The sequence below is a fragment of the Tenrec ecaudatus genome, chromosome 11 (assembly GCF_050624435.1).
Source record: "Tenrec ecaudatus isolate mTenEca1 chromosome 11, mTenEca1.hap1, whole genome shotgun sequence".
Taxonomy (NCBI): Eukaryota; Metazoa; Chordata; class Mammalia; order Afrosoricida; family Tenrecidae; genus Tenrec; species Tenrec ecaudatus.
The window spans coordinates 76,553,233-76,578,354 of record NC_134540.1 but is presented as its reverse complement, the minus strand read 5'-3'; the positions used below and the strand labels follow the sequence as shown (position 1 = coordinate 76,578,354).

The 25,122-nt window shown below is 43.0% G+C and overlaps 2 protein-coding genes across 3 annotated transcripts in view; one reads left to right on the top strand and one right to left on the bottom strand.

The window, feature by feature from the left end:
* SLC9A2 (solute carrier family 9 member A2) overlaps positions 1-25,122 on the bottom strand; it is a 125,746-nt gene that overhangs the window by 32,969 nt on the left and 67,655 nt on the right. Inside the window, exons 4-5 of the mRNA XM_075562572.1 lie at positions 1,713-1,930; positions 368-570 (exon numbers count right to left, since the gene is read on the bottom strand). Of these exons, the coding sequence (XP_075418687.1) occupies positions 368-570; positions 1,713-1,930 (421 nt within the window). The remainder of the gene's footprint in view (positions 1-367; positions 571-1,712; positions 1,931-25,122) is intronic.
* Positions 16,835-18,291, top strand: LOC142461407 (cyclin-I). Of its 2 annotated transcripts, none has more exons than XM_075563331.1 (2): positions 16,835-16,969; positions 17,072-18,291. In XM_075563331.1, the coding sequence occupies exon 2, from the start codon at positions 17,115-17,117 to the stop codon at positions 18,246-18,248; it is 1,134 nt and encodes a 377-aa protein (XP_075419446.1). In that variant the 5' UTR covers positions 16,835-16,969; positions 17,072-17,114; the 3' UTR covers positions 18,249-18,291. The 2 variants fall into 2 exon arrangements, with proteins under 2 accessions (XP_075419446.1, XP_075419447.1); XM_075563332.1 differs by having other exon boundaries at positions 16,880-16,969; positions 17,229-18,291.

Here is a 25,122-nt window from a genome sequence, read left to right as displayed (position 1 = left end):
TTGTGTCAAATATCTTTTAGAAGGTCATTTAATGGGCAAACTTATTAGGTCAGAGTGCAAGACAAATGAAAAGGATTAGCATGTACGGCTCATTCGTTTCCAGTAGTAAGCTTAGCTCACTTAGCTGAGTTTCCTTAAATAATAATTCCTGTTCAGGTCATGTGACCAAATTGGCCGTTAGCCCCTGGACAGTCTAGTGACAGGAATGCAGATAGGAAGTATCTTTTACCCTAATGTCATGGCTATGAGCGCCACAAGACACCTTTGCCACTTGGCATCCAGGAAAGGAATTCATCACGAGCCTTTGAAGATCTTGTTTCCTCCATGAAAAGAGACGGTCGTTGCTAGGAGAAATAACTCCACTCACCAGGATGAAGACTGTAAAGAAGATGACCACAATCGCTGCAGTAATGAACAACTTTTTCCGGGGAAACACAGCAGCCGGAAGGAGAAACACGAGCGCAAAGCAGATGGCACCCCGAAGTCCTCCGTAGGCGATGATGAACTGATCCTTAAAGGTCAAGGGAATTGTACGGAACCAGTTAATGACCTGAGTCAGCACAAAGACACCTGGGAAGAGAAGACGAAAGCAAACACCAGTAAGATGTGTGAAGCTAGGAGAAATGAGAAGCTAGGGTGTTTCGTGTGCCTTACTTATAGTCAGACATTTAACGATGGGCCTCTTGGTCTTCTACTTTTTCCTCTACCCTGTTAGTTCTGCTTGGCTTTTGGGTCCTGGTTCTTGTTGCTACTGGGTCATGGGTGAAGGCATGGAATCAGAGAGGCTGTTGTTGAGTGCTGCCTAGCTGATAACAAATCCGAGTGAAAGAGTCAAGCTGCACCATCAGGCTTTTGGGCTGTTCTCTTTATTGAAGCCGACTACCAAGTCTTTCTCTTGTAGAACCTCTGAGTGCAGTCCAACCACCAACCTGTCCACGATCAGCTGTGCTCTTCACCTGTGCACCACCAGGGTTCCTTTCAGAGTTGCTAAGTAACTAGTTGGTTATAACAACGGCACGGAGGTACTCAGGGATGATAGTATTAGATTAGAAAAGGTACAGATAGCAACTGGAAACACAGGGAATCCAGGACAGATGACTCCTCAGGACCAGTGGTGAGAGTGGCGATGCCTGGAGGGTGGAGAGAATGTGGGGTAGAAAGGGGGAACTGATTACAAGAATCTATATATACCCTCCTCCCTGGGGAGGGACAGCAGAGAAGAAGGCAGGGGTAGATATCGGACAGTGTAATATATATGACAAAATAATAATGGTTTGTGAATGATGAAGGGTTCATGAGGTAGGGGGAGTGGGGAGGGAGGGAGAAAATGAGCAGCGGATCTTAAGGGCTCAAGTGGAAGGCAAATGTTTTGAGAATGAGGATGGCAACAAATGTACATATGTTCTTGACACAGTGGATGGATGCATGGATTGTGATAAGAGTTGTACGCGCCCCCAATAAAATGATAACAAAAGAAAAGGAGGGAACAGAGAAGCAGCAGCAACAAAGCAACAGAAAAGAGCCAGAAGAAATAAGCCCCACTTTTTTAGTAGTTTGTTGAATTGTTTTCTTCTCTCTCTCTTCTCTCTCTCTCTCTCTCTCTCTCTCTCTCTCTCTCTCTCTCTCTCTCTCTCTCTCTCTCTCTCTCTCTCTCTCTCTCTCTCTCTCTCTCTCTCTCACACACACACACACACAAAATAAGTGATCATTACCCAATGCTCGCCAGATCAAACAGAAGGCCAGGGTGAAGCAGACGAAAGCCCAGTTCCACTCATGGTTCTTTCCCACGGTGGACACGCCCATGAAAATGAAGATCAGGGTCTCGCTGACACTGCTCAGCATCTTCATGAAATACTTGATAGTCGTGTAGGATTTTTGAGATACATTTTCTTCCACGTACTTATTCATAGTCATTGCACAAGATGTAATTCTAGATGAGAAGACACAAGTGTTAGTTCAATATGTAACAAAGTTCTTAACCAGAATGCAAGAGTCAGATTTAAGACCACATCATAACTTTATCCTTCTGCCAACTCAAATGAATTTGGGTTTTCCTGTGAACTTTCAATAGCCTGCTTTTTCTGGAGATCTTCATCAATGTTTGTGGCTTGAACTCCCTGGCTTCACACAGCTTTCTAATCCCAGAGCCTCTGTCCTCTTGGCCAATATTCTCAAGAGTTTATGGATATCAGCCCCCTCAGCTAGCGTCTCAAATCAAACAAGTCCTAAATTCAAAATAGATGCTCTTCATATAAAATCAAGCATCCTACATATTCTCCACCCCAGCACTGGCTAAATCCAAACACGTGAAGCTGGAGTCACATTGGACTTCTCCCCCCACCACATGGCCTCTTTGCTCTCTGATACTATCTAAATGGCCGCTCTGATCCTATCTAATCCTATCCTATCTTTGCTCTCTGATCCGGCCATTCCTTATTCGGCATATCTTTTGGATCTAAGTCTTCCTTTCTAGTCTAATAACTTATATCTGCTGTTTCAACTTTTGGAAAATTCAAAATATCTTGACAAGCTCTGAGAGTCCCTAAAGGAAAGAAATCTCTTTTGCTTGTTTTCCACCATCTTTTTAATTTCAGGGGGCTACAGGACCCCTTGCTTCTGCAGAGTATTGACAGATGTGTATAATTGCATACTCTGGAGCATCAAGGCCTAAGGACCCAGAGCTCTGGTATCCCAGGTGACTCCTAAGACTGCTCCCCAAAGTTCTTCCTGATCTACCCCTAATGGACGTGCTAGTCCCGCAGACCACCGCCTCTCCCCCCAGCACACCTGGCAGACCTCCCCAGACATGGCCTGTTCTTTCCCATGGTTTTCCTGTCCTCCTGAGAACACACAACTCTGTCTGAATGCTCTTGCTGCCCCACTCAAATGCCACCCACAGAGGGAAATTCAATCTGATTGAACCCACAAACCTTTAGGGTCCGCCTAAAGCGACAAAGCTAATAGTAACTCCCAAGTGACTTCCTTTCCGAGAATGAAACAGGAGGACAGAAGTAGAATAAGTGGCTCTCCCTTGCCCTTAGTGGTCGCCATAGTACCAGCACATTGCCACGACTGATTTATAGACATTCCCATGTCTGCCAGCGCTAGAGTCACCATAACCCGTCGCTACTCTTCCTCCTCATTGCCTATGCCAAGGGGTGCTCCTTACCTGGAGACCTTGGTGATGTCTTAAGAAAGTCACTTTCCTAAGAATGCAAAGGAACCTGCCTTCTGAGTCAAGGTCTAGACAGTGAAACCCTGAGCGTGTACCGTTAACCCAGAAACAGGCTAGTTCTGTACACATAAAGCAGGCATGTGTGTGCATGTGCGTGCATATGTGTGCATGTGGATGTGTGTAATATCCCATATTCAAACAAAACACTCTGTGTGCTTAGTTATGCACTGAGCCATAATGTCACTGTCCCTTTGATGAACAGGTATTTCTTTCAGATAACGCCTATGAGTGAAGAATCCATAACCCATGTAGTTTCCCAAGAGAAGCAACAGCCTTATAAAATGTGCTAATCAAATTCTGCAGCCAGAAACACACAGTATAGCCATTGAATAGCTGAGGGCCTCTATAACAGTTGTCACATTTATAGCACCCTTATTCTGGGCCAGGCACGATGCAAACTTTTGTACGGATTTTGTCACCTAAGCTCGTAATAAGCCTCTGAGGCAAACTCTAGAATCATTTCCACACTAACAGGCGAAACAACAAAAGTGCACTCAGGCGCATTTACTCAAAATCCCACTGCTAAGGACTGGCAGTGCAAGGGTCTGACGGCAGGCAGGCTGACGCAACATCCACACTCAAAGGACCAAAGCTCTCCCCAAGCCCTCAAAGGTTCCAGTGCTCTCTGATGCGAGCCTGCCCCCAGCACGCCCTTGCTCATCCCTTTTAGAAGCACACGCGTGGAGGTATTGGTTTCCTGTTGCTGGCATAAGAAATGAAGACAAACCTGGTGCTTAGCATCTTCCAGCTCTGAAGACCAGAAGTTCAAAATCATTTCTACTGGGCTCAATAAAAGATGGCACGATTTCTGGGGGCTCTTAGAGAGAGCCATGTCTAGTTCCTAGAGGTTCTCCACAGTCCTTGGCTCACAGTTACATCACGCCAACCACTGCTTGGTGGGGCACGTCCCCTGACTCTTTTCCTTTGAAGGGACACGTGCTGTGAGGGGGCAAAGCTACTACTCTTCTGGCTGCTATCGAAGGGGCTAGCAGTTTGTCTACTCAGGAGTACCTCCGAAAAAAGGACCGAACCACAGAGGAAACGACTTCTAAACACATCCATTGGATCCTCTGCATCATAACTCTACCCAGACACACCTGGCATTTCTCTGAGTTAGAATTGCCTCAAGGGCAACTCACTGGTTGCAATTGTATCAGGCCCACTCAGGTCATCTGAAATGTTCCTATCTCAAGATTCCCAGCTGATGCTCAGCTGCCAAGCCCCGCTAGCCCTGTAACATGACAGACTCATAGGTTTCATGGATTAAGACTCAGACATCTGTACCCTCTGCCATTGAGTTGAATCTGACTCAGAGTGACCCTAAGAAGAAAATGGTGCCTGAAGGTTTCCAAGACAGTACACGTCTTTCCAGGAGCCGATAGCCTTGTCTTTCTCCAGTGGAGTGGCTGGTGGCTTTCCACAGCACACATGGCAGTTAGCTGTCCAGTGCTTATCCCACAGTGCCACCAGGGCTCCTGATGATCTTTATGGGCCCTGGTGTATTCTATCCACTGTCACTTTCACTCACCTTCCTTCTATGAGAGCCAGGCACCATGTGCATCCCCAGAGGAGCATGGCCTCAGCAGCGTACACCTTGCTGGTGACAGGCGCTCGCAGGAACTCTGCCACACTGACTAGACGTGGAATACAGGAACCCACCCCAGCAGGCAATGGAGACCGGGAAAAGCATGAAAACGGCATTTCCCCGCAGAGATCCCACATCGGCTCGCTTGCCAGAACCCATCTGAAACTTTGGCTAACTGCATTGCTAAATATCGTCATTTTTCATATTTGGGCCTAATTATTTTCACAAAAATAAGATTTGCCTGCTAATAAGCGAGGGAAAATAGATTAATTAAGCCCATTAAGAATCTGAGTTGGAGAATGTCCTGTAGACCCAGCAAGGCAAATATAACTTTGCTTGGATGTGACATGAAGAGAAGGTGCAACAGCATAACTTACATGCCCGGGTCCTAGCGGTGTCCTAGTATAATATACAAGGGTGTTTCAACATGGTTGATTAGGAAGCTTACTGACACACATTAGTCAATGAACTCCAAAGTACTCACCACCCAGATTTTCTCAATTACACTATTTTTTTAAAAAGACAAAACATCAGTTATGTGTAGAGTATGACCCTCTTTTCTCTTCACACGATACCTAACCCCTTAGCTCTCCTATTAGGAATGGCCAAAATCCTGGATTTGGGATTTTTTCTTTAACAATTCAAACAAGTGATTTTTGAAAGACCAGGGAAGAGTGTTTTGATGAATGTGCTAAATATTTCCCTCTGAAATCATGTTACTATCATTCAGTAAGCAAAAAAGGAAACTCTATAGGGAATTAGCCCCCTACGTAATTGATTTCACAAAACTTTCTGTTCAGAAATGATTCGAGAATGTAGCTTGCGTAACAGTGTAAAAATGCATTAATTTCACATGAATGGCTCAGGGATCGTTTCCCATTGCTTTGTATCCTGAACATGACACCGGGTGTGAGGCTCCTGGTGTGCCAGACACCTCTCTGTAACTTAATGCAGTTTCCTACCCCCGCCAGCGGACACCCTTACGGGGAAGGAGCACGCTTAGCGGAGCTCGGGGCACTGGATGCTGTAGATCACTGATCAGGGAGTGTGCAGCTATCTACTGCGCTGATGGAGTCCAGGGACCGGGGACACATGCTCTTATCCTGATCTACCCATTACGCCAAGGTCTAGAGTCATTTTCATTGCAAAGAGATTTGGGTTAGAGGACAATGTGAATTGAGATCAAGCAGGCAAACCCAAACCCAGCGCCGCTGAGCTCATTCAGACTCTTAGCGACTCTGTAGGGTTTCCCAGGCTAGAAATCATTTCGGGAGCACACAACCTCCTCTTTCTCCTGTAGATCAGCTCGTGGGATTGTACAGCTGACCTTGTGATTAGCAGCCCAGTGCCTGATGCATAGCACCACCAGGGATCCTGAGAAACCCAACCATCTCACCTTAAATGGCGTTAGAATGGCATAAAGCTAAAAATAGAGTTAGATTATCTCTCCAATTTGAGAGGTATATGTAAAAACAGTCTCGTGGGAATAGCGAAGAAGAAAATCTTATCTGACCCCTCCTGTAGAGCATTTCCAAGACTGGATGGTCTTCCCCATCGCTGTAAATTTGAGTTTCCTATATTTTTCTGAAGACGCACAAGATATTAATAGACTTGGAGAATTGCACAGGCTAGTTCCTGACTGGCTCCAGCCTAACTAGGTATGAAGTTATGGTCAGGAGTGTCATTAGTTACTATGGTATGTCCCATCATATCTCAGTAGCATTGGCTGCCACATGGACGAGACGTTCCCCCATCATGACATGAAAGTGCGTGGACTTGATACCTAAATGCACAGGTTCTCACCATCACTCTCCAAGTTCAGTGTGGTCATAACCACACCATCACAGTCAACTGAATAGACCTTTGCTCTAGTCCCTGAGACATAACAATAAGTCCTTCAAATTCCCAATATAATCTTGCTTTTATTCCTAGGTAAATGTAACCTTATAAGATGGGATTGCTACTAGTATCTAGAGCTAATGAGATGCTCATTAACGTAGTCATTGATTCAAAATACATTAATGACTTCTAGAAAGTGCTAGAAATGAGACATGTGAAGGGTAGTCTGGCTGTTTAGAAAGAGGAACTGCTGCTTCAGCCACACAATGCGAGCCATGGAGTAACAGCTTAATGGACACCTAGGCGCGCACCGGGCAGAAAGGAAAGGACGGAAGGAAGGAACTGAAGGAAAAGGGAAGGACACAAGCAAAGGCACGAAGGAGGGAAACAAGGTGAATGATCAGAGAACTGCCAAAGAGCTCCAGGAGAAAGGACGAGAGACAGATGAATGTGTGACGAGATGAGGAGTCAATGAGGCCAGATGATAAGCCTGTTTCATGTGATAGTTATGGTTTTAAATTTGATTTCATCAACAGAAGAGAAAAATGACAAATTCTATTTTTTTTTAAAACTAACGTGTGTCTTTCCAACCCAATTGAAATTTTATGGATTGGTGGTGGGGGGGGGGGTGATGTCATCAATGTTTAGTGCAGTAACTGAAAAGTCATGAATATATTTTGAATCGATGACTAAATTAATGAACAATTTCAGTTGAACGGCAGTGTGAAATGGACAGCTTTGTATTTTTGAAAGAGACCCTGGAAGGGCATATGAAGAACAGATATGGAGAGGCAATTAGCTGAAGATCTGAGGAATAATTAGCTCCCTGCGGTCGTTGGTCATTTTATTCTCAAATCTATTAATGCCACCGGCCTACATAATATCCTGAAGCATGCCCAGGCTCTGACAGGGGTTGGGTTTCATTCTGTGGTAGAACACTCCTGAGCTCTACGCTGTTGTTATCTTACTGCACACGACGCTGTAGCGTAAATGAATGGTGGGTGTCACCGACTTAGGGGTGGAGAAGTGAAAGCATTGTAATTAGTGGCTTTTTCTTGGGCCAGCAATTGAGGTTCGCCTCCTCCCTATGGGGATATCATCTAAACACAGCAGAGACAAAATGCAGACCAATTAATATTACCCGCAGTCTTTGGGGGGAGGGGAAGGGTTTCTATTTGGATACTATGTCATTTGAATATGTTATGAACACACATTTCCAGCAAGCTTTGCTCTCAGTAGTACTCCCGGACCTTCATGCCATAAAAGCCAAATGTACTGCCATCCAGTTGAATCTGAGTTGTACTGACCCAATAAGATAGATTAGAACTGGGCCTTTATCTTTCTAAGACTTGAACTCTTTGCAGGAGTGGACCGCCGCTTCTTTCTCCCTTGCGGGTAGCAGCTCACTGCATCTCACTCCACACTAGTATAGAGATAGATGCTCATTTACTCTTGACTAGAACACATGTTGTGAGAGAGCATAGACTAGCAGTCATGCGTGGTTAACATAGATCCGTGCATGTGGTGGTATTAATAGGTGTTCAATGGAATCTCACCTAAGGACGAAACAGAGCCTTTTCTCCAGGTGGTCAGGATCACTCGCAAAGAAACTGAGCGTCAGTACTGACGGTGAGTCGTGAAGGTAGATTCCTGATAGGGGTGATCAAAAAATGTACCCTGGCTGTGTTTGCTCACATATGGTGAAGAGGCTGGGCACAGCTGATTCGGTGTATGGATATGAGTACTGATACATTTTTAATAGCATCTCAAATTTCTATTCCCACTAAAAAATGTTTAGCGAGTTTTTCTGTAATCGGAACAGCTGAGAATTAGAGTCGAAATGACAGAAAGCACAAAACAAGTTTCAAACTTCTTTGGCTCTCATTCCCATTTTGTGGCATCTTAAATATTGCAGGAAAATAGCTCAAATAATAGTTCCAGTCTCATGAACGACTCTGCCAACATGTGAAATTATCCCCCCTGGATCTGTGGCAAGCATTAGTGCTGATGAAAAACAATGAAAGTGCTCTCTAAAGCCAAATCTTGGAGTGGCTTGTGGTACTCCATGCGTGCTCTCAGAATAGAGCACTCACGCATGTGAAGTGACTTAATTATTCTGGGGCACACAACATTGGGGATTGCCTCCTCCAAGAAGCCAGAAAACAAAACCACACACAAAGTGTGGGTTTGCCACGTGAGAAAACACAAACCAAAATCATGTTCCAAAGGGATGAGTCAGGGATCAGAGCTGAACAATCTTTTTAATAGATCACTCTAAAAAAGTCAACCCATAGCACATGCCTGATCATTTGTGCCATCTTGAGAATTTCACGGAATTTCCCAAACTTTTGTTTTTCTTTATATGGTCTCAGTTCAATTGAACTAATGGCTACAGATCACGTAGTATACATCCGACACAATCAAAGTTTTATGTAAGAAGAAAAGATGCAAATAATCACAGCCCCTGTCAATAAGGTAAAGGAATACAAGATGTCAAGGGACCCACAGGAATCCAATTGGCTTCAGTTGAAAATGTTGAGCAAGGCCTGAGAGAAGGGATAGTTGGCCTGGAACTTGAAGACAGACTTAAACTCACTGGGGTCGAGGACTACTGGTGTGCTATGGGAGAAGGGAGCAGGGAACACTGGGGTATGAGAAACAGAAAACTCCAGAGTCAGACCCAATAACAGTGTATTCTCATATCTCATTGGGCACCTCAGAAGGGGTAGCTGCTCCCTGGAAATGCTCAGCATACATATCAAAGCAGTGTTTCCAAGAGCTTGGGCTGTCGATCACATGTACCATATGCAATGGAAATTCATGATACAATAGGAATGCCCGAGCTACATATCTGATCTGTGGGCCTGGAATCTTGGGCTTGGACCTATGAGTCTACATATTTAACAACCTTTGCAGATGGTCTCTACACACATCAACACCGAGAAAAGCAAGCGCAGACACAGGGAATTCAGAGGAAAAGGGGGAAAAGAGAAACAAGGTTAAACTTGAATCTTAAAATTGTTTTAAAGGGTAGAAATAAATGTACGATTGAGGGATATAGTTTCCCTCTTTCTGTCAAGTTCCGTTACTCAGTTCTAAGTTTGGTCCCCTCCTTCTCTTGCCTGGACTTCCATGAGAGCGCCTTCCCACAGGGTGTCCCATCCCAGTCTTCGCCTCCATGTCTGCAGGAGCACAGCTGCTATAGAACTCGGCATGCCCACCCACTGGGAACAAGTCCTACATTTGTCACCTCCACCCTTTACCTCAGGGTAGCATTAAAATCCTCTCATTTTGTTTGGGAGGTGAAGTCAAAATGTGTAGGAGGCACAGTGGTCTGTACATTTGGCATAAAACAAATGCAATTGGTCAACTTCACCATCTATAATTTCCTAATCTCTGCTGACTACAGAACAAAACCAGATTAAAACGATAAACCTACCTGTTTTACCACCTCACTGAGCTGGAAGTGATCAGACGGAAGTTCCTTGAAGACAGCAGGCGGTTCATTATGGAGCCTTCGGTTATCCTCCTCCCTCCACCCAGACGACCTTTCTCTTCCCCTTTGAGGTCTCAACTCAAGGACCATGCATTCCACCTCCATGTCGTATGCCCTCATTTCAACCTCTGACTGATTTGACTTCAATACTTTGTTGTCTACACACATCGGAACAGCGATTTCACCCAAAGTGATTTCTTCAGTTTCACCTACTGCCTTCTTTGGGTAAGGGACCCTACATTTCGGGTCATAGGGCTTGTCCCATGGCACCCCCTGATCAAATTACACTAGTGCAAACACCAGGACCTATAATGACTTTCCTCTTGAATGTCTGTCTAGCAGGTGCTGTTAGGGAATATCTCTTTTAGCAATCCAGTGACAGGGGTTCCAGATAGAAACCCTCATTTGCTCTGAGCCCGGTTTCATCTTTGTGGAGATGGCTGGCCAAGGAGAAGGAAAGCATCACACAGAAGAAGGCAAACAAGAAATGGAGACGGTCTTGCAGATATGAAAGTCTCTGGTACTGTTTTTGGTAAAGCCAAACCTACACTTGCCCTCTTCAGAATTTGAATATATATATATATATATATATATATATATATATATATATATATATATATATATATATATATATATATATATATATTTAGAGATAGGCAGAGATAGAGATAAGGCTATGGGTATGTATGTAGATATAGATATAAGTAAAGTGTCCAAACAGCCTATCAAAGTGTCCAAACTTGGCATATTCATGGCAGCAGATTGTCACATCTGTCTCCTATGGAGCAGCTTGGGGGTAGAACCACCAACTTTTGGGTTAGCAGGTGAGGGTTAACCACTGCACCTCTTCTTTCTGGTTTGATTTGAGATTCTCTCACTACCACAGAGCCTGAGGCTCCCAGCTACAAGGATCACAGGTGACTCACGTTACTTCAAATAGCCAGGGATTAACTGGGAGAACACATGTGGGAAGGCTGAACCTGAGCCCCTTGGGCAGCTCTCCTGGGAACACTAGCCGTGTCGGACGTCATGGTTGACTGGGTAAGGGAAAGTGGCAGCCGAGAGGGCACACTAGGAGAAATGCTACAGCATCACGAGAAGCTACTCACGGCCTCTCCTGTCCTTGCCAAGAAGACCACAGAGGAACTTCCTAAGTTCATTCCAGACCAGCATCTACCACGTATAGAACTAGCTCAGAAAACACCGAGAGTTCTTAAATCCAGGTGAAGGAGTAATAGGTGGCTTGTTGTTGTTTTCTTCTGAGGACACCTATCCCACTCTTGGTAGGGCAAGCATTGACCCTAGCAGAAGTCCTGGTTCCAACTCACTTTAAAATATCCGTAAAACAATCTTAACCACACCCTCCAACTTGTCATACTTAGAAGTACAAGCTGAGTGGTAACTATACACTGGGTCTTAGTATCGGCTTTCAGAAAAACATTCTCATTAAAACAGAAAAAGTGTACTATTTCTCATTCCTGGTATACTACATTACATTTATGTTCTGCTGCCTTCTTTCCAGTTTACATAAATAATTACTAAAAAAGGGACTGTTTTCCTTATCATTGCAATACACCTCTACTTACAAGGCTCTGAGAAAAGGAAGATGTCCATTGAGACAATGAGCCTAGGGTAATCTGGCAATGCTGTGATGATCATGTCGTTATTTTCTATTGTATATTTGAAACATCAGACGGCACTCACATATATATGACTCATTATTTCTTAGATGAGCACAGAACACAGACAAGAAAGAGCCCAAAAAACAAAATGTTACACAACCAGTATTATCAACTGATGCTAAACATCTCTTTTGTTTGTTTGTTTGTTTGTTTTAACCTAGATCTATGAGGATCAGTTCTTAACCCAGGGGTAAACTGTTCAAGTTTCATGCACTATAAATTCAGTCAGCAAACACCAAGTGTCTTTTTGCCTAAAGAACTCACGTGTGCTCTCACTCTCTTCTGTGATTTACACTGAGAGGGAGGAGCAGTAGTTTGTGACGAGTTCTAAATGACAATAAAACAAGATCAATGTTCTGTCTTTTTAGCAAAGTGTCATTCAGAGAATGTTTTCCTGAGTTTATGAATCAGAGATTGATTTTTGCAAACCAAATACAGTTACATATTGGGGTAGATTGTACATTTTAATATATCTTCATAAAAAGATCACCTTCTGTTCATGTATCGCTTATCCTAAAAATAACAATGTAAAAAATGATCTGATAAGCACAAGAAGAGACATGTTAGCAGATGGAGAATGATTAAGGAACTTTAAAAATCTACATAGGATGGCCTTTAAGAACGGAGCATTTTATTTTGCTTAGGGCTATTTGCTTATTTTATATTTGAAAAAAATGGCCCCCATAAAAAATAAAGTCTTACTTGAGCCTTCCTTAAAATAAAGCTCTGTGGAGAGATGACACACCTCAGAAACCACCCAAACCCTTTGGTCAGAGAGACCCCAAATTATAGAATTTTATTTGCTCATGTCAACATTTGTATAAATAGTTATTTTTACACTACATTTAGAAACTACTCCTAAATATGCCATATGCTTCCTCCTACATTCTTAGTGTACCTTCAAATACTGAACTACAGACTGTGTAATTGAATTATATATGACTCACATAATTTAGAATTCATGGGCTATATAAATTGGGCTGCCCATACAGAACTTACTAATACATGAGCTTTATTTATCTTCCGGTAATCTGCAGATACATTCAGGCCAACAGAGGTTAGAAAGTGTTATTGATGTCGCTCATAGAAGTTCCTGTGTGGTACAAATAGCTTGCATTTGACTGTGCTCCACCACTAGCTGAAAGTTCAGTGATCTGAACTCACTGAGAAGCACCTCACAGCAGGACAAACCTCAGGGAAAATCCTACAATGCATCCTACACTGCCAACCAGGGGTCAGCATGCATTTGTTTGAACTCAAAGGCACATAAGGAAAACAAGGATGGATCAAAGTCTTGGTGGTGCACAGCTACCCAGTGGGACCGTCTGTCTCCTGCCATAAGAATGACTGCCCAGGAAAGCCTATGGAATTCAGTGTTACTCTGTAACACATGCAGCCACCACAGGCGGGCACCTGTTTGATGGTAATGGAATTGGTTTGGTTTTCTCATATGATGAGGGAAAAGAAATACACACCTAGTAATGGATAAACTTGTTTAACTTTGAAATTTCAATTCAAGAAGCATATAAAATACCCCAAACCAAGAGCTATTTTAAATACTTTGCTCATCTCCATTCCGATAGGAGTCAAGACTCTGCCTCAGAGAGAGTCCTGCTTTGAAGATATTTATATCAAAGCCCCTAACACTTGCCCTTGGGTAGCTTTTTCCTTTCTTCCAGGTGTATTTTAATTGACTCAGGAATATTCACCAGCCACTCTCCACCTGCCTGTCAATTACACCACCCTTAATTTCTGACTTTTCCTAATTGCAAAGACAACAGAATTTTCTTAAAAGGCATAGTTACCATTGGTGGAGGGAAAAAAAATCTGCTCTATTTTTTCTAAATTGCCCTATTTTATTTCCTGTATTTTTCTTTCAGTTTATCAGATGGAAAAACACATGTGCGAATGCCTAAACACAAATGTCAGAATAGCAAAAACTATAGGTGATAACTGCAGAACAAGAACAATGCTGCCGAACAGAAAGCAACAAAGGCCATGTATGAAGCCTTCCATTTTCTATTAGCCACATTTACAAAATTAAAAATAAATTGGTGAACTTAATTTCAATAATATTTAACAACACACCAAAACATTGTCATTTCAACACATAACCCGTATAAAAATTACTGGAATATCCTCCATTTAGTCTTAAAGATCCTTTCTGTATTTTAAATCTTAGTCCCGCCTGTTTCTGTCTAGTTGATTCCAAATTATTGTGTGGCCTTTTGATCAAATATTACAATCCTCACCATAAAAAAGCAAAGATCTCCACACTAAGCAACATTAGGTAAATGGAGAAACAGCTGACGTTGTGAAGGATTTCATTTTACTTGGATCTACAATCAATCAATGCCATGGAAGCAACAGTCAAGGAATGAAAGGACATATTCCACCAGCAAACCTTTTGCAAAGGACCACTTTAAAGTTGTGTGTGTTTTTCCAGTGTTACCTTAAGGACAAAGGAGGGTCTGACTCAAGTCACAGGACTGTCAGTCACCTCATGTGCATATGGAAGCTGGTCAATGTATGAGGAAGACGGAAGAAGACTCAATAGCTTTGAATGATGATGTTGAGAAGAATCTTGATATACCATGGACTGCCAGAAGAACAAACAAATCTATCTTGTAAAGATTACAGCCAGAAAGCTCCCTAAAAATGAGGGTGACAAAACTTTGCCTCACATACATTGGATTCATCAGGAGGAACCAATCCCTTGAGACAGACATCATGTTTAGTAAACCCACTTCCACAGAGTCAATGCCAACTCACTGAGACCCCCTATAGGTTTATGTGACTAAAGTGTACATGGCAGTGGAAAGCCCAGTCATTGTACCATGGAGCTGCTGGTGGCTTCGAACTGCATACCACGTAGATAGCAGCCTTAACGCATAACCACTACAGCACCAGGGCTCCCTCTTGATAAAGTAGAAGGTAAGCCAAAAAGAGAACGACCTTCAGCAGATTGACACAGTGGTTGGAACAATGGGCAAGCGAGGGTGGAAGGGTGCTTGATTTGATTGTACGCAGGGTTACTATGAGTAAGAAATGAGATGATGGCACAGACCAACCACAATTAACAGTGACCCTTTAGGACAGAGGTGAACTGTCCCGCAGGGTCACCAAATTTGTGATCTTTATGGAAGCAGACAGCTACATCGTTCTCCCATAGAGTAGCTAGTGAACTCACATCACCAATCTTTCTTTCAGTTAGCATCCAAGTGCTTAACTTCTGCACCACCACATCTCAACTGGAACTATCCATACTTCAAATACTCCATCACCACATGTGGTTGGTGGCCAATCTACTGGACAATACCAAAAACAGAGTGGCAGCCCTCTGCTGTTGCTTCTTCTCCGCTCTGTAAACATAAATGACTGATGTGGAAGAACGCAGGAAAGTCCGGCATTCAGCTACTGACTCTATCTAATTAAACTGTTTCATTCTAAAACATCTGCATAAGGAAGTCAAATATCGCCACAAAACAAATGCAAATGTTCTCATGAATATTCACACTACCCTGACTGAGGTTTGTAATTTCACATTCTTACCATTGCTAACCATATTGTGAAATTTTGGAAAAGTTTTATCAAGTGAAATATGTGATTGGTTATAAAATAATATACTTTATATTTGTTTTTACTTTTTGCTTAGTAAAAGAGGTTACCCGGAAAATTAAGGGATAGATGATTTGTTTCTTCATTCCTTATCCGAAGTCCTGATTGACAACCTTTCCTCCACCCCTGTGTGTTCTTCCTAATTAACTTTCCTATAAAATTGATTTAAGGATCAGTTAGAAGTCTCCTAACTCAGTGTTCATTTCTAATAGTACAATTTATTTCTATTTATTTCATCTTGCAGAGTTTGTTAGCACCTGCCCACTCACCCACTGATTTTTGTGTAAATCAGTCACTTGTGTCCACTGGATTCTACAGCCTTGGAAACCTACAGAAGGTCACTATGGATCAACTTGATGGCAGTAAATTGAAAAATTAAAAATCAATCTCAGGATTTAGGTTCACAGTTAATAGACATTAAATCCATGGGAATACATTAGATATCTCAAAATATAAAATTTACACCACTATAAAACCAGTCCTTCCAAAGTTTGAGCAGCAATGGGAAACTATGTCACTGTTTTTAGAATTCATTGTCTTCAGAGTTTTCAGGTTTTCCTCCTCTGTTCCAAACTGCCCAAGCTGAATCTTTGGAGTCCTAGAGAGTAGCAACAATCCAGCTACGACATGCTTCCCAGCCACAGACATGTCCATCCCACAGCACCCAGTTCCCGGTACTGCAGAGCTGACCTATCCTGTCCACCACAGCTCCTTTATCCTACACAGGACACTGTCCCCAGGGAATTGGCCATTTGGTTCATTCTCCTGCATGAGAAAAGCAACAATCTAAGGTTATTTTCAGTTGCTTTTACATACTGTCATAAATTGATTTAACTGTGGGCATACATTCATTTGTACATAGTGATAAAGACTATGGTCATATGGTTGAATTTTTGAAGACATAGGATCATACCCAATTTTAATCATTGCCAATGAGAACTGTCAGTAAAATTAGGGAGCATAACAAAAAATAAAACTTTTACTTACATTGGCAATAAAAGTAAATTTCGAGAAGCGGCAGCGCCTCTGCCTCGCTTTTTCTTATTTTTCCCCCCTTTTCCCCTCCTTTTTTTCTTTTCTCTTTCCCCCTCCCCCCCTTTCACCATTTCCCCTCGGAGGCACATCCCCCGGGCAGGGGCAGAGCCGGTCTCCCCCTCTCCCCGGCCCCCGCCGCCCTATGGCGAGAGGGAGCCCCCTCCCCACCCGGGCACAAGCGGCGGCGGCGGTTGGAGTGGGACCGGCGGCGGCGGCCACAGGTTTGGGGTCATCATGGAACTAATTCGCTGACTGACCCGGCCCCCCAGCCGCAGTCGTGCGCCCCCGCCCGAGCCCCTGCGCCCGCGTCCCCGGCCCGGTTCCCCCTCTTCTCCCTCTTCAGTCTGGTCCCGCGCGCCCCGCCGCCGCGCGCTGAGGAGAATGAGGTGGTAACGGGCCCGCGGATGACCCCGCGTCACCACTGGGAGGCCTACAGCGCTGCCTGGGAGGAGGAGGAGGAGGAGGAAGAGGAGGATAAGGTGTCGCCACTCTCACCGCTGATCCTGAAGGGTTCATCTGTCCTGGATTCCCTGTGTTTCCAGATCCCTACTGCACCACTGACAATGCACATAACATTTAAGGTAGCTACATCAAACTGGGTGACAGGCAGATCCAAAGGATATCATGAAGTTTCCAGGACCTTTGGAAAACCAGAGATTGTCTTTCCTATTGGAAAAGGCAATCTCGAGGGAAGCCCAGATGTGGAAAGTGAATGTCCCCAAAATGCCTACAAGTCAGAATGTTTCTCCATCCCAAAGAGATGAAGTGATCCAGTGGCTGGCCAAGCTCAAGTACCAATTCAACCTCTATCCAGAAACATTTGCTCTGGCTAGCAGTCTATTGGACAGGTTTTTAGCAACTGTAAAGGCCCACCCAAAATATTTGAGTTGTATTGCAATCAGCTGTTTTTTCTTAGCTGCCAAGACTGTTGAGGAAGACGAGAGAATTCCAGTTCTGAAAGTTTTGGCAAGAGACAGTTTCTGTGGATGTTCTTCATCTGAAATTCTGAGAATGGAGAGAATTATTCTGGATAAATTGAATTGGGATCTTCACACAGCCACACCATTGGATTTTCTCCACATTTTCCATGCCATTGCAGTGTCCACAAGGCCTCAGTTACTCTTCAGTTTTCCCAAACTGAGCCCATCTCAACATTTGGCATTCCTTACCAAGCAACTCCTCCACTGTATGGCCTGCAACCAACTTCTGCAATTCAAAGGATCCATGCTTGCTCTGGCCATGGTTAGTTTGGAGATGGAGAAACTCATTCCTGATTGGCTTCCTCTCACAATTGAACTGCTTCAGAAAGCACAGATGGATAGCTCCCAGTTGATCCACTGTTGGGAGCTGGTGGCACATCACCTTTCTACTCTGCAGTCTTCCCTGCCTCTGAATTCCGTTTATGTCTACCGTCCCCTCAAGCACACCCTGGTAACCTGTGACAAAGGAGTGTTTAGATTACAGTCCTCCTCTGTCCCAGGCCCAGATTTCTCCAAGGACAACAGCAAACCAGAAGTGCCAGTCAGAGGCACAGCGGCCTTCTACCATCATCTCCCAGCTGCCAGTGGGTGCAAGCACACCTCGGCTAAACGCAAAGTAGAGGAAATGGAAGTGGATGACTTCTATGATGGGATTAAACGGCTCTATAATGAAGATAATGCTTCAGAAAATGTGGGTTCTGTGTGTAGCACTGATTTATCAAGGCAAGAGGGGCATGATTCCCCTTGTCCACCTTTACAGCCTGTTTCTGTCATGTAGTGTCAACAATTCTTACCTTCTAGTGCAAAACTAGGACAGGCTATTCTGGGAATGGGAACATGCAAAACCAGGAAAGGATATATATAAGGGATTAATACCTTAAGAGGCTGAATTGAAATGAGCCAGACCGGGGGGGGGGGGGGGGGAGCCTTGTTTACTGTGTGGCTAATTATTCAACATTTAAATACTCAAAAGACCAAAAAAAAGTATAAAAAATTTCAAAAGATCCAATATTTAAGAAAAAAATTTATAGTGATTGCCAGTTCTTCTGTTTTCTCTGCTGACATATAATATTACTTGCCCCATGTCACCAAGTCATGATTCATGTTTTTAAAAGTTCCAAAACTTATAACTAGCAAACCTTATACCCAGCATCTTAATGTAATTATCCTCTTTGCTTTCTTCTTCGTTGAATACTTAATCAATTTTATGCATGTTTATCTATATACCCTGGCCTCCACTAAGCAGAAAACAATCCCATTTTTTTAGCAACTTAGTGAATAATTGTTTGGATGACTGTCATAAATAATTCATGATTCAAATCTAAATTAGTCTGAATAACTTTGAAATTGTTTTATATGAATCAGGTGATAAAAGAAAGACCCATAATAACCAAGTTGATTTTTAGTGTTTATCACATTTCGATTTCTAGAGTCTAGAAATAAAATTGATGCTTTTATTTTTATCTTAAAGTGAAACTTAAAAGTGGTATGTAATAAGGACATGTTTAGATTTGGTGAAATCTTTTTTTGACATTTGTATAAAATTATTTGTGATAAAGATCCAGGTGCTCACCAAAGAAACATGTATGGAAACAACTGAGGTTAGATTTTGTAACTGATCAGAATCCCCCACCCCCAAATTTATAATCAGTAGAAAAGACTGTCTAGATGTTGGGGCAGTTCTATGATTTGAATCTGTAACATGTAATAACTGAATTCAGTACCCAAATTTTATGTTGCTAGGATTTTCTCTATAAAAGTTATTCTCCTTCCTCCCCAGTCTGTCTATATGTTTTTCTGAATGACTTCTGGATCCTGGGCTCTCTGTGCAGTCTGAGAAGGTATTGCAGTCACAACCATGGCATGATCGATGGTAAAAAGCCTCTGGTAGCAATAAAAACGTTGTCCTTAAAAAAATAAATAAAAGTAAATTTCACAGTGAAAAGACCAGAAAACATAGTACAAGAAATCTAAGGTTACAGTCTGGTCCTTTCTCTCCTTTCTTCTAAAATTTCTTCCTAGGAGCTCTGAAACCACCGCCCATTTTTTTCTAAACTAATTCTTATACCAGTCATTCCTCCTTTAGCAGTCTCTACTTGTCTTCTAGTATTTCGTTGCAATGGTAACACAGAACTCACAAACTATCCTCACAGGTATGGGATTTCTTTGAGAAGTAACATGTTATAGTTCAGGATCAGGAACAAAAGGGGATACAGTACTTCAGTCAGGACAGCTTCTTGGTCTTGCTGAAGGTAGGGCTCTCTTCCTCATACCACTGTCACCCAGCCTCCACCTGGCTCTCTGCTTGTGGTTGTTTATTGTTGGGTGCTCTTGAGTCGGTTCTGACCTGTCGTGATGTTCTGCACAACACAATGAGGCACTGCGTGGGATCGTGGCATACTTAACAATGTTTGAGCTCTTTGTCACAGCCACTCTGTCAATGGATCTTGTTGAGGGTCTTGCTTTTTTTCACTGCCCTCTACTTGACTGAGCATGATGTCCTTTTCCAGGAACTGGTCTCTTCTAACATGTCCTAAGTCCATGAAGCGAGGTTTCACCACCCTGGCTTCTAAGGAGCATTCTAGCTATATTTTTTTAAAACAATTTATTGGGGCTCATACAATTCTTATCACAGTTCATACATATACATACATCAATTGTATAAAGCACATCTGTACAGTCTTTGCCCTAATCATTTTTTCTATTCTTTTCTTTTTTTACATTTTTTAGGGACTCATACAACTCTTATCACCATCCATACATATACATACATCAATTGTATAAAGCACATCCATACATTCCCTGCCCCAATCATTCTCAAGGCATTTGCTCTCCACTTAAGCCCCTTGCATCAGGTCCTCTTTTTTTTCCCCTCCCTCCCCTTTCCCCCCTCCCTCATGTGCCCTTGGTAATTTATACATCGTTATTTTGTCATATCTTGCCCTATCCGGAGTCTCCCTTCCCCCCTTCTCTGCTGTCCCTCTCCCAGGGAAGAGGTCACATGTGGATCCTTGTAATCAGTTCCCCCTTTCCAACCCACTCACTCTCCACTCTCCCAGCATCGCCCCTCACACCCCTGGTCCTGAAGGTATCGTCCACCCTGGATTCCCTGTGCCTCCAGCTCCCATATGCACCAGTGTACAACCTCTGCCCTATCGAGTCCTGCAAGGTAGAATTCGGATCATGGTAGTTGGGGGGAGGAAGCATCCAGGATCTGGGGGAAAGCTGTGTTCTTCATCGGTACTACATCACACCCTGACTGACCCATCTCCTCTCCTAAACCCCTCTATGAAGGGATCGTCAGTGGTCGATACTTGGGCCTCGGGTCGCCACTCTGCACTTCCCCCTTCATTCAATATGGTATATATATACATATATACATATACATATATACATATACACATATATACACATACATACACACACTTATATCTTTTTTTTGCATGATGCCTTATACCTGGTCTCTTGGCACCTCGTGATCGCACTGGCCGGTGTGCTTCTTCCATGTGGGCTTTTTGCTTCTGAGCTAGATGGCCGCTTGTTCACCTTCAAGCCTTTAAGACCCCAGTCACTATCTCTTTTGATAGCCGGGCACCATCAGCTTTCTTCACCACATTTACTTGTTCACCCACTTTGGCTCCAGCCTTTGTGTCAGGAGACTGAGCATCATAGAGTTCCAAATTAATAAAAGAAGGTATTCATGCATTGAGGGAGTGTTTGAGTAGAGGCCCAAGGTCCTTCCGCCACCTTAATACTTGACCTATAAATATAGACACATAGATCTATTTCCCCATCCTCCTATATATATTTGCATGTACATGTCTTTGTCTAGACCTCCATTAATGCCCTTTGACTCCTAGCTCTTTCCTCCATCTCCCTTGACTTTCCTCCTGCCACACTACCATGCTTCGTCGCCACCTGGGCTAGAGTATACCTCTTCTCTAAGCAACCTTACCCTTGATCATTTCCCACCAGGCCTGCCACTCCCCCTTCTCTACCATTTGGGGTCCCATGTTTTTCCCTTGTCCCTGGGTTTGTTATCACCACTTCCTTACCCCCCCCCACCCCCTTACCCCAAGTCCCCCCGGAACTGTCGGTCCCGTTGTTTTTCCTCCAGATAGTTCATCTGTTTGATCTTTTAGCAGTCTATGGTAATTTCAATATTCTTTGACAGCACCACGATTCAAATGCACACAAGCAACGATCTTCTTTATTCATCGTACAACTTTTACATGCATATGAGGTGACTGAAAAGACTATGGTTTATGTCAGATGCACCTTAGTCCTCAAAGTGACAGCTTTGCTTTACAATACTTGAAAGAGGTCCTGTGCTGCATATAAATTATCTAATGCAAGATGTCATTTGATCTGCTGACTGCTGCCTCCATGAGCACGGATTGTAGATCCAACCAGGGGGAAATCCATACAAGCTCAATCTTTCTCCTTTTACCATATTACCAAAGGTACAATTGTGAGGATTTTGCTTTTCTTTACAGTGAGTTGTAATCCATCCTAACGGCTGCAGTCTTTGATCTTCATCAGCAAGTGCTTCAAGTCCTCATTTTCAGCAAGCAAAGTCATGGCGTCTGCGTGTTGAAAGTTGTTAGTATGCCTTCCTCCGACCCTAATACTGCACTCTTCTTCATATAATCCAGTTTCACTGATGATTTGCTCAGCATGCAGATTAAGTGAGTATGGTGAGACGATACAACCCTGATGCACACCCTTCTGGATTTTAAAACATACAGTATTCCTTTGTTCTGTTCGCAAAACTGTGCTTGTATCCATGTATGATTTCTGCATGGTTGCAATGAATTCTACAAGGATTTCCATTCTTCTCAAGGTAACCGTAGTTTATTAAGGTCCTTGCAGTCGAAGGTCTTTGCATAGTCAAATCTAAGGAAGCATCTTCTTGGTCTTCCCTGCTTTCAGTCAAGATCAGCAATGTCCCACATCAGGTTGTAAATCCCGCCTCAATCTCCTACAGTTTCCTACCAATGTACTACAGCAACTGCTGTTGAATAATCCTCAGGAAAAAATTTATTAATATATCATCTTAGTTGGATTGTTCTATCATGTGTGCATTCTGTTGGGTCACATTTCTTTGCAGTGGGTACAAACCGCTTCCAGTCAGTCGGCCAGGTAATTGTCTTCCAAATTTCCTGGCACAAACATGCTTCTAGTGCTTTATCAGCTTATTGAAATATTTCAGCTTCTCTGGAAAGTTGAAATGCTCTTGAGCTCTGCCAATAAGTGCCCTGAAGTGTCCTGCTCTAGTAAATGTGGGCTAGAAGGTCTTCAGTTCTCCCACTCTGTGGGTCACTAAGCCTAGCCAAGGAAATATCCATTGACACCTTACTCTGCCAGTAATCATCTTCCATGAAGGCATTCAACATTCTTGCTCCCTGGCAACCCACCATACCTACCTTTCTTCTTGGGTACCAGTCTTCTGATTCTGCTGTTATTATTTTTCTGCCACTCCTTCTCACTCAAAACCAAACTCACTGCCATCAAGTTGATGTTAATGGATAACTACTCTATAGGAGTACAAAGCCCAGTCCTCCTCCTGTGGAGGTGCTGGTGGTTTTGAACTTCAGACCTTTTGGTTAGCTTTTCAATGTGTAACCACTTTGCCACCAGAGCTCATAGTATGTCATCTCTTCCTTTCTTCCATCCTTAGGAGCAGTACCTTAGTATAGGGACTGTGAGTCCAAGGGATGCACTCAGCTCCTGGCTCTGCCTCTTGGTGATAGGGAGCCTCACTCTTCCCACCTCTGGAATGGCTCATTTTAATCATGGTTGGATGGCAAAATTGACCGATACCAGTGTTAGGGTACCTTATTTGCCTGGTCCCACCCCTGTATAAGTTACATGTACCTTATTTATATTGCTAACAAGCTGTTCAATTCCCTTGCTAGACCAGAAGTACCTTCTTTGCATTGTCCCACCCCAACCATTTTGCTGGAGTTGTAAAACCAGGAGTCACTGCATCGCAAGCATTCAGCAAGAACTGGTCATTCTGGTAGTGTAGGGTTTTGATTTCATGTGATTATTTCTTTAAAAGATGGTTTCCTCTGCTTTACTAGTATATTGTAAGGATTAGAAACCCCAAACACGCCTTCCTATTGTTCTCCAAACCTTATAGAGGTACCAATGACCAATACACACAGGGAAAGTCTGGAAAAGGGGCACACTGGACGGTCAGGTCATCATCAAAAGGACATGCCTCGGGCCAGGGGGCGGACCCTGCTCAGGAGACTTCAGCTCTGAGCTTATCATTGCAGAGATTTATGATCAAGTCTCATTCAAAGATTTTTCAGTGACATTTACTCATTTCTGTTTTTTAAAGTAGATATTGGAATATATTCTGGTCTGACCAAGTCACTAGAGGCCCAAGTTCTGGGACTAACTTACCATTGATTTTCCCAGCGACTACCCATTTTTAACCTGCTATGAGTTTCCTACCTTCTTTACAAGAACGGTGCTAAAATAATTAAGACAACAAACAGAAAATACTTTTAGTGTTTTCCTAGAAAAAGAGACAAAGCAGCCATAAGCCCATCAAAACAAAACTAAGAATTTTTAGGTACAGGCACTCAGCTCTGAAGGAGGAGCTAGTCGTTTTCTGAACCCCTGGGGCAGCACATCAAAGACAGGAGGCATTTCCCTGGAAGGTGGCCACTGCTACGGTGCCAAGGCGCTCTCTCTGCAGGACAGTGTGTTTCAATGTCCTCCTAGTCAGGGTAAAGTGGACTGTGTGGGTGCGTAAGTGCGGACCAGAATGGTTCTGAATGTCCAAAGAGTAAGGAACAAGGTCTACACCAGGGCATTCTGTATTGGTCCAAAGTTTAGGTATCACTTTGCATATCTGTCCTTGACTAAAGAACAGAATGATGAGGGCGCACCACGGTCAAGTCATTGAGCACTTTTCTGAACATCAAACCCTCAAATAGGAGCCTACTTGTGAATTTTTCAAGTCCATTACTAGTAATATTTTTTTTAACTCCAAGGCATTCGGCATTAGTAGTAAGAGAAGTTGGTTTCAGACACACAGCAATATCCCGTTGACTCTAGGCCAGGCTTCTGTGGAAACTAAACCTAAATGTATACACACACGTCCATGTCTCTATGACAAGTTGTCACATATATTCCCAAATGAAAAGAGGGAGCAAATGAACAAAGAGGGACTTCCATCGACCTCTTGTTTTCCGAAGCTAAAATCACCATAAACTCAAAGGAAGGTATGCATGTAGACAGCTTCTTAACATATTTTAATGTATTAGAAAGGCCACAAAAGGGAAACGAAATCTTAAAATGACCATAAGTCATATCTCCAGTTTATAACGTAGTGAAAAAATCAGATATAATTTCACCTCATCATATTTAATGTATTTGGCATCACCCAAAATCACAAGAAATTACACTTTCATGGTGAAAATAAAGAATAGCAAGGGGAGACATTATGGTGAGCCAATATGCATTGCTTTCAGCCTCTTTAGGAAATCAAGATGCTGAAATCCTGCCCAGTGATTTCTTATCTGAAAAACCAATCAGATTTTGAACCAAAATCCAGAGCTTGTATACTATAAGAAGGTATTTCTTTTTTAATTAGACTTAAAAAAAAAAAAGATCATTTCATTGGGGGCTCTTAC